At 44.6% G+C, this 10,643-nt stretch overlaps 1 protein-coding gene across 1 annotated transcript; it reads right to left on the bottom strand.

Moving 5' to 3' along the window:
* Positions 1-1,699: 1,699 nt before the first annotated feature.
* On the bottom strand, positions 1,700-2,680 carry LOC144734510 (olfactory receptor 1500-like). The gene has a single exon (XM_078616737.1). The coding sequence runs from the start codon at positions 2,678-2,680 to the stop codon at positions 1,700-1,702; it is 981 nt and encodes a 326-aa protein (XP_078472863.1).
* Positions 2,681-10,643: the final 7,963 nt, after the last annotated feature.

The raw sequence follows: 10,643 nt of genomic DNA, 5'->3' as shown, positions 1-10,643 counted from the left end.
GACTTTACCGAAAGAACCAAGAAGATGAATCCCTGCAGTCACGAAAGCTTTAAATCGAAATTTATTGATTATATTGATGTACTCTATATTTTAGTTTTTTATAAGTTAACTGTATGGTAGCCATTATATAGTGTTGTGTATACCCAGTTACTTAATGTTAATATCTCAGCTTATTGGAGAGTATATTGAGTACATTGATTATATTGATGTAGTTCATATTTAGGTTTTTTTTCACATCGGTGTATTGTATGGTAGTTCTTTAGAAACTCATTTTTTGTTGTCCACATAATGCACGAGCTTGATACGCGCTGGTTTCGGTGCTGCAGCTCTTTACTATTAAGATTTTCCTCCCTTTATTACAGCTAATCCTACATGATACACTAGCATAATATGACTTTGAGACCCCCACCATTTACACATTCCACAAGTAGTGACTAATCTCTTATCTGCAATTGTCATCAATATGCTAAATTCCTCTGTTGATATGTGAACTCATTTGTCAAGGCTCTCTCCCCCTCTGACCCAGCTTAAAAATACGCTGCCAAGCTTAACAGTATTCATTAGGACGCTGTCTTTCTGACAGCCCTGTTCTTCATCTGAGGACGGCTGCTTGCGTTGTGGCCGAAATGTCGTGATAATTTTATCTTAATATGTTTTATTTTTAATTCTTTTATTATTTCCCTTCTACGTGACTTTACCGAAAGACCAAAAATATGAAGCCCAACACATGCACACACATATGTACAAACCAAGCAATAGAAACCTCTAACGGCCAATAAAATCTAAAATGAATAAACAAATTAATAAATGGCACCAAAAAAAAGAGCCTACAAACAAGAAAAAAGTGATCAAAACAAAGAAATGAGTCCAATAGGTCAACATACCAGACCATAATCCCAATTTCCCAACTAAGCCAGGAAACCTTCACAAGAGGGGCAGTGGAGTGCCAAAATATAACGACAAATTTATATCAATCAGTCCAAAAAGTTATTACCTTTTTTTCTCGTGTATGCCTGAATTAATAAGATTACCTTCAGTTCAGATTTTAATCATATGGGGTTGATTTGCGGGATGTGAAGTGGGAGGTATAGATCAGACCTAGAGAAGATGGAGCACCCGGGGAAGGGAGTAAACTGAAAATCGGAGGTCTGTGAGTGCGATCTTCAAGGTGATTCTGGACTGGATAGGTTGCCTGCACAGTATGTTCATAACGCAGCTGCTTTATGAACATACTGGGCACGTAGGATCAAGGACAAAGGATGACCGCATAACAGAGAATTGCAGTTGTCTAGCCTAGAAATTACAAATTCATTAATTGCTTTTGCAGCTGTATGGGAGATACAGTTCTGGATACGAGAAATATTGGGAAGATGAAAGTAAGCAGTCTTGCACATGGAGGAAATGTGAGTAGAAAATGAGATGTTGGAGTCAAGAATGAAACCCAGATTTCGTGCCTGTTGACAAATATGGCGATGGACAGAAGGTTGCTGATGTGAGGTAATTGATGGTTTTTCTATCAATAAAGCGAACTTCAGTTTTAGAGTTATTAAAATGAAGAAAATTTGCTGCGAGCCAGTCAGGGACTTCAGTAGAACACGGAGATAGGGTGGGCAGTGGATTTAAATCAGATTGATTGAAACTACATATCCATTGTGTTAACCGAGGTATATCCTATACTGTGCTTTGTATTAAGCATCATTCAACCACGATCTGATACATTCACTTTGATTGTTGGACAGAAATGCACCTTTCTCAATATCTTGTTGAATTGCGTATTAATTGCGAGCTTCAGCTCAAGGGTGCGTAGCCAATAAACAAGTACGTTCGCAATCGGGCTGAGCAAGAGCACCAACTGAGCGGCGCACCTCAAGTTGACGCCCTCTCTGTTCGCATCCTTTACAATGCGCGGCAAAAGGATGTCTAAAAAAACTGACGTGAAAAACACAGCGAGTGCCATGAAATGCGTGCTGAATGTGTGCAGAGCTTTGCTTCTGAACGCAGAGCTCGAATTCTTGCACTCAATAAATATCCGAACATAGGTGTACGCAACCACACACAGAGGAAATACACCCAACGTTGCAACCATTGACGATCCGAAAACCTCAATTTTGCTCGTGTCACCGACAGCCAACTTTAATAATCCCATATGATCACAAACTATGCCTTGGATTTGCCTGTTTTTTTCGCTTAATTGCAGTGAAATTTGAAGGATGACTGCAATGCTGACTGTAACGATTGCAATCAGCCAGGACAGTAATGCCGTGAAAATGGATCTCTTTGCAGTAACCTTGGTGTGGTAGTGCAATGGGTAGCAGATGGCCAGGTAGCGATCAACAGACATAATAGTCAATGTTAAAATCTCATTCTTGGCAGATATGTGAAGTGTGAACAACTGTGCGACACATGACACATACAGGATCTCTCTGTCACCTGTCAGGAGAACGTGCAGCTGCTTGGGCAAGCCACCGGTGCTGATAATGATGTCGCCAATTGCGAGATTGCACAGAAAAATGTGCATGGGCTTGTGTAAGTCTGTGGATACTGCCACCGTCACGAGCACCAGCAGATTAGCTGCAGTTATAGTTAGGTACATCGCAAGGCACAGGCTGAATATCAGCACCTGTATAGAGTACGGGGCTTCAAATGTGGCGAGGTAGAGCACGGAGCTTCTGTTATCCATAATTGCGTTCCTTGGGCTCCTGTGTCTATAGCCTGAGACCTTATCACGCAGTTCCTGTTGAAGTAACAAAACATTGTTAAATAAAAACATCATGGGACCTCCTTTTCCACTACCAAAATATGAGAATAGGTTTTCCCCCTTTTTATCTGACAAAACAAAACAGGTGTTAAGTTGTTATAACACCAAACTGAAACCTTTTATATTTTGGTACCCGCAAAGGAGGTCCAATGATGTAGATGCTCCACCCGAGCTCTCATTACTCTGATGGTGCGTTGTCTTTGTGCTGTACGCCTTTTGGCTTCCTCTGGTCTAACACCTTTTGAGACGAGGCTCAAAATAAATCTGTCTCTGGTGTGGACCAATCAGATTCAAAGACAATGCTTATATTATCGGAGTATGTTTTTTGTTTGCATTTGACCACAAGTATTGTGGTTAATGCAGACATGATTCCTTGTAATAGGTTTCAGTTTGGTGTTTTAACAACTTTACACATAAATTTTGATTGAAAGCTTTCGTGACTGCAGGGATTCATATTCTTGGTTCTTTCGGTAAAGTCACGTAGAAGGGAAACAATAAAGTAAAAAACATATAAAACAATAACATTCTCACGACGTGTCGACTGCAACACAAGTAATAATCATCAGGTGTGAAAACCACAGCAAGAAAATGTGAAAAAAGTGGCGTTTTTTTCAAAATTTATTGCTGTGGTTTTCACATCTGATGATGATTGCTTGTGTTGCAGTCGACACGTCGTGATAATTTTATTGTTTTATATTTTTATTATTTTATTGTTTCACTTCTACGTGACTTTACCGAAAGAACCAAGAATATAACTTAACACCTGTTTTGTTGCCAGATAAAAGGGAAAACCCTATTCTTAAATAAAAACAGTTTCTGAAAATGCGTACAAATGCTCACTAATAATATGAACAATAACTGAAGAACAATGGATCAAAATAGAAGAGAACTCACCTTGTTTTCGTTGCTTGAACTGAGGGCAGATCAGTGATGCTCGTGGAATCTGCTGATTTATATGCGTTTTGGGGACCACGTGACCGTGAGCCTTCAGGCGCGATGGGAGGTTCCGGGCTGGCTGGTGCGTGCTGCAGCGCCCTGCGGATTTACCCATTGCCCTGAGGAGTCTTTTGAGTCGAGATTATCTCGTAATGTGATATGCACACCTCGGGTTGGGGGGTGACTGCATTAGAAGCAATTGGGTCATGTTTCCAGTTATTTTTTAAAATCACTACATATATTTTTAATCTAAATTTTTGAAAACATATATTTTTTCAAGTCACCGTGTTGAAAATGGCACAAATATAAAAATGGCGTAAATATCACCGAATGAGTTTATTTTCTTAGATAGTGTATTAATGTATGTATAACTTAAAATGTATAATCTATGGTGGTTTTAAATATTAAGTGCATTCATAGGTAGTGTTTTACTGTGGGCACCAAGTATTCAAGCCTCCATAACAGAATAAAATAAGATGTCACTTAGAATTCCAGCATCCATTACTATTTCCCCTGGGTATCAATTTGAGATCTTGTATTCTAATTAGTCCATATGCCTTCCTAGTGGGGATGTTATTGCTCAACGGGCTCATTAATGAACCCATTAACTGCTGGAATGTCAATTATGACTTTCCGGGCTGTACCTGTGGGAATCCGCGTACCTGTGACCTATCTTCACGAGCCTGGCTCTTAACTGTCTGCTCTCTCCTGAACGTGTAGCTATTCGTGATCTTGGGTCACTTCATGAAGACTTGGAGGGTTTCATTACAGCCTAAATCATCGGTTTACGGGCTGTAATTAACCTCAACACGTGAATACGTTTTAACAGTGTACTTAACTACGTATCTATTATGTTAAGTCAGCTTGGTCTTTTCAATGCACTAAAATAACACGGGCAACCGGCTGTCAAAACATTGCAAAACTCGATACACAAATCGGTTTCACTTGAACACCTGGGCACATCGATATGTGAGGCAAGAACAGTTGCTTGGGAAATCACTCCCCTTTCGTTCATCTGTTGAGGTCTCAACAATTCCAACAATACCTAAATGTATATATATATTCAGTTAAATCATGACATCAATTTGAATTTTCAGAGATGTTTCATTTCGCTGGTAAGTTATGACATTTCGGATTTTCCTGTTTATTCCCTGTCCCCCCCCCTCTCTCCAAAATGTACGAACCTTCCCAGAATATCGACAAGGAACTCAGTGATGTGGTCATTATTATCTTCTTCTCTTCTTCTTTCTTTCTTTCTTTTCTTTTCTTTCTCTTATATATAAAAGTCTCCGTCCGCTCGCGCTTGCGGGGGATTTGGCTCTCGGACGGTGGGGTTTAAGACCGAAATAATTTGCCAGGCGGCATGCCCTAAGCCCCGTGGTGGGAATAGGCTATTGCGTTTCCCCGTCCCTAAACTTTAAAGTAGTTTAATTAACACATTTGTGCCGTTTATGTTATTAATTATTTACTTATTGCACGACATCGACCGTACCAAGTGACGCCAATTGCGTGGGGGGGGGCGGACCCTACCAAGTCATGCGCGTTCGCTCGAGCTCACCGGAGACATTTTCTTTTACGCGTTTTACAGCCAACACATACACACATCACGCTGCGGATATTCATTCACAGTGTCATGTCCTCTTCGCCCCCCCCCCCCAACACGATGCGTTCAGTTTATACTACAGACTCCGTAGATAATAATATTTTACTGCTTACATATCATTATTCTTGCACAGACAGCGGATGTTGGGGGGGCGGGTAGCGGCCCAGCCCCTAGCCTGTCAACGTGCCAAGTCCGTGCCTCGTCATCTAGGCCAGGACGGGGGCTACGCATCGCACAAGGCCTCAACACGCCTATGCTAAGTACAGATTTCCTTGCTTCTTACGCTAGCAACTCAAGTCCATTGTTTATTATTGTTAAACACATTAGTTGACAAACATTACAATTATAAGGTTTGTGTGCAGATAAAAACTCTGCTTCATTGTTTACCATTATAAAACAAGTTCACAGATGTTACAATAATTATGTTTGCGTGAAGATAACAACTCAGGTTGATTGTTTACCATTATGAAACGAGTTGACATGTTACAATAATTATGTTTGTGTACACAAAACTCTTTTTGGATTTTTGGGTTGCTCAATTTCCCTTTTTTTGCTGCGCTTTTATAACGCTGCCACGGTCTACTGCCAGTCTGTCATTTATGCTTATTTCTTAAATGCATTTCTATTGTTTCCATCGCTCACGTCACGCTCTTTACTCATACGTAGTACTGTGATACTGATAGCTGTGCCAGCATCGGGGAATGCTGTGCCCGTCGATGTGTGTGTGTGAGTCCATGTGTGTGTCTTTGAGTCCATATATGTGTGCGTGTAGAGCCATGCGTGTCTTTAACTCCATGTGGGTGTCTTTTTCGAACGGACAACGTCAAAGTGTTTTTGTGTCTGTGTTAGTCCATGTGTGTGTGTCAGTCGATCTGTGTGCGTGTACGTCGATGTGTATGTCAGTCCATATGTGTGTGTGTTAGTCCACATGGGTGTGTAAGTCTATACATGTGTGTGTCACTCGATGTGTGTGTGTAAGTCAATGCGTCTGTGTGTGAGTCCATATGTGTGTTAATCCATGTCTGTGTATCTAAAGTAGATATCTGCGTGTCACGGTCCATATGTGTATGTGTGTGTGTAGGGCTATGTGTGTGTCAGTCTATGTATGTGTAAGTTTATGTGTGTGTGTCTTAGTCCATATGTGTGTGTGTAAGTACATATGTGTGTTTACGTCAATGTGTGTTTTAGTCCACGTATTGCTGTGTGCGAGTCGGTGTGTGTGGGTCGCTGTATGTGTGTACGTCCATATATGTGCGTGCAACTCCACGTGTGTATATCTCAAGTGGATGTCTGTGTGACAGTCCACATGTGTATGTGTGTGTACGGCAATGTGTGTGTCACTCTATGTATGTGTGTGTGTCGCTGTATGTGTGTACGTCGATATGTGTGTGTAACTCCATGTGTGCGTATCTCAAGTGCATGTCTATGTGTGTGTGAGTCCATATGTGTGTGTGTCTGTAAGTCGATGTGTTTGTGTGTGTCAGTCCATATGTGTGTGTGTGTGTCTCAGTCCATGTGCGTGTGTGTTAGTTGCTGTGTGTGCATGCCTCCATGTTAGTGTAACTCCATTTCTTTGCGTGTCTGTAGGTCCATGTGTGCATCTTAGTCCATGCGTGTGCTTTATTGACCTGCTCAAGGCCTATGATACCATCAGTAGGCCTGGCCTCTGGGTTGCTCTTCGTGCTTTCCGAGTCCCGAACCCACTCATCACCATCCTTAAGGACCTTCATGATGGTGAGCGGCCCCGCGTCTTAACTACGTGCCCGTGAGTCAGAGCCATTCCCTGTACACCTTGGGGTGCAACAGGGATGTTCTCTGGCTCCAACATTGGACCACGTAGTTCGTCGAGTCTTCAATGCCTGTACTGGAAGAATTCCCATCTGCTACAGATACAATGGGAGGTTGATCGATGCCCGGGTGCGGTCAAGGGATGGCTCCCTGTTGCTCAACCACGTTATTTATGCCGATGATCTGCTAATGGCTGCTCACTCGGAGGAGGAGTTTGAGGTGCTGCTGCTGATCCTGGAGCTTGCCACCAACAGGTGGGGCCTTACCATCAGCCCAACCAAAGCTAAGCACCTGCCTGGCTATTTTGTGCCATCGGACACTCCACCCCCACAACTCCCAATTGGTGATGGGGCAGTTGTGGAGACAGTGGAGACTTTCACTGGGCAGTGTGCTAATGACCGGCTCCGGTTTAACAGCAGAGGTCTCACTCCGAATCAGTCGAGCTGCAGTATCTTTTCATTGGCTGCGTAACGCTGTGTGGAAGCTACCTGCTCTATCACTCCGTACGAAGCTTCAGGTCTTCTCGGCCACGGTCATTCCCTCCCTTCTCTACGCTTGCGATACTTGGACCCCCCTAATGGAACATCTTCGCCGGTTAGAAACATTTAGGCTGGCCTGCCTACGATCCATCCTGGGTTTAACCAGGCTGCATTGTGTGAGGAGCTCACAAATCCTTGAAAGATGTGGACAAAGTCCATATCGGTGACCTCCGGCAGGCAAGGCTGCGTTGCCTGAGTCATGTAGCCCGCATGGCCAGCCACCGCATGCCCAAACAGCTTTTGTTCCGCCGGATCGAGTGGGCTAAACGGGAACGGCACGGGCTGGAGAAGACATGGAGTGATGTGCTACAGGAGGACTTGGAGCTGAGTCCACTTGCGGATGAGTGGTACCAGCCGTGTCAAGATCGGCCACTGTGGAGGAGGCTCCTGAAGGACGCTACTGGCCAGTTGGAGGCAGTCACCCTCCAACAACAACGGAGGGCGTAGGAGCGACACTCACAACAACGAGCGGAGCGCCGGGTGGCTAAAGCACAGAAAGTTGCCACAGTAGGGGCCACAGGTGGTGCATCAGCCAGTCGTCTCAGTCAGTCAACCTGTGCCATCTGGGTTTGCCCCGTGTCCTCTTTCCAGCGGGCGTTCGACACTTCACCTGGCCTCAAGGTGCACATAGCTTGGCACAAGCGTTGTTGTGACATCACCGCCACTTAATCGCGAATGGCGGTTGTTGTTGTTGTTCAGTCTATGTATGTATGTGTGAGTCCATTTGTGCGTGTAACTCTACGTGTGTGTATCAATGGATTTGCGTGTGTAACTACATGTGTCTGCCTTTTTCGCCCGGGCAACGCCGGGTACTAACCGCTAGTATTCTTATAAAAAGAAATAGAGTTTTCAGGTCCATACATAGTGCAGCCGTTTCAATACGGGGATGTATATTTGTTTGTGCTTCTCCTTTGTGATGGGACTGTTGGATGAACGTTGATATTTATAAGGGCACAGGGTGACTAATAAGGTCTGATTTGGTCTGTAATAAGGTAGGGCACTGATAAGGGGTTGACAGGTATGTTGTAACTCTAAATAAGTGTAGAGCTCACAACTTGCAATCACGACCAGTTACACCCCGATCACCCCCCCACGTCACACAACACCTCAGCTCAGTCCCTCTGTTGATGGGATTGAGCTAATCATATTCCAGCCCCAATTGAGCATTTTAAACATTTAAATGAATTCTAATATCGATGTTTTGTGAATATCTTTATCACCACCAATAACTCAATAAACAGTCAATTAACATAACCGAGTTCCTGTCAGTCGATTAACATTAAAGTGATATTAACTTAAGTTATATTTGATATTTTATCAGAGCTCATGTAATCCCACCAGCACGCAGTTCACCGCAAATCTGAACTGGTTGTGTGCCCCGTACTCAGAATAGTCTACACACTGCTGGATGTGGCCAGCTGTGCACCTAAGGCTTGAGGTCCTTTTTCTTATCATCTTTGCCTACACTTATAATGAGAAAAAACCACACCTCGCTCTCCGTAACAATTACAGCAACACGTAGCAGAGTGTACATTTATACGTGCAATTCATTACAGATGTAAGGGATCTGCGAGCCACCCTCACGCACACGCACCACGCAAACACGATATATCCGCTCTGACAACCACAAGCACAAATCACACGCGCGGGAATGTGCGGGACGGGGGTCAGGGGTCAAAGGGCAGGGTCGTCACCCAGACCAGGCGTGCTAGACGCGGATGTGTATTGTGAGCGGAGATTGAGGGGTTAAAAAGGCCTGGGGGACGTGTGTTCGGGTAGGCCTCGGCAAGGTAAGGTATGGGAATGGATGGGGGCGGGGGCAATGGATGGGGGAATAATTAGGGGTGGGGGAAGGAAATGGGGGAGGGGGATTGGGGAAGGGGACATGAAGACAAATATCCCCTTTGTAGTCTTAACAGACCGCTGGGGCAAGTGCTGTTAGCGAGGTTCACCGAATGAAGGCCGGCACGGCACACCAGGGGGTGGGTGGCCAGCACCACGCCCGACCGCCTTTGTCTCCCCACTGGGGAGATGTTTACACATTGCACTGGGTACTAGGGCTGAATGATTTGGGGAAAATATCTCATTGAGATTTTTCTGACAGATTTTGCGATTGTGATTTTATTTGCGCTTAGTTTTGTTAAAGTCAAGCTTCAGTTCAATATTCACTGTGTAATAGTTTTCAAGCATGTGTAATGCGAGCGTACGCTGACGGTCGCCGAACGATGGGATATGCTTCGCCGCTTCAACCTCTAAGCCAGTGGCGGCTCCTGCAAAATCTCTCAGGGGGGGCAAATGTCTGGATGATTTATAAGGATAAGGTCCACCCATGCAAAGGATAAATTAACAGCTTAAGCATGTGTAGTAAGACCGAATTAGGTGCACACACACGCAACTTGGAGGCAACACTATTTATTAAACGGTAAATAATATAACACTCTACATGAGGTGGTGACCACCTTCCTCAACTCACTAACACTCTGGAACACGACACAGACTGGACCAGGCAGGCAACGGCCTGCCTGGCCCAGGACGACGACTCGGGACTTGACGACCGAAGATGTCTTCACCTTGGAGTACAGTACAACAGCCCCGCTCAGCGTTCACACCACGCTTATATATCTGGTTTGGCGTGGCTGGCTCCGCCCCGGCGTGGCTGGCTCTCTTCAGGCCACGCCTCCCTTCCCAGGACACGCCTCACTTCCCCCACCTCTGGGAAGGTCCGGATCCCTTCGTACAGGCCAACACAGTAGTGACCGTTCTGTCACTACATCACCCCCCCCTGTATAAACACACAGCCGTCCCCGGCTGTAACACAACTGTGAAACATCGAAAAGGTGTGCCTCCGAACCAGCAACATCAATAAATGACCGGCGACCGATGAGAAATACAATCACGTAATATATACAGAATCGACGAGGGTAAAAGGGAACCGCACAGAAAACGGGGAATTAACAACAAATATACATGAAAACTGGCTAACCCACTTACGCTCCAGCACAGCCCCCCCCCCCCCGTT

The sequence above is a fragment of the Lampetra planeri genome, chromosome 51 (genome assembly GCF_965212315.1).
Source record: "Lampetra planeri chromosome 51, kcLamPlan1.2.h2, whole genome shotgun sequence".
Lineage (NCBI taxonomy): Eukaryota > Metazoa > Chordata > Hyperoartia > Petromyzontiformes > Petromyzontidae > Lampetra > Lampetra planeri.
This window is presented reverse-complemented; position numbering and strand designations above follow the sequence as displayed.

Coding starts and splice junctions, on each gene's coding strand:
- LOC144734510 (XM_078616737.1), bottom strand. CDS start 2,680: ATGGATAACAGAAGCTCCGTGCTCTACCTCGCCACATTTGAAGCCCCG.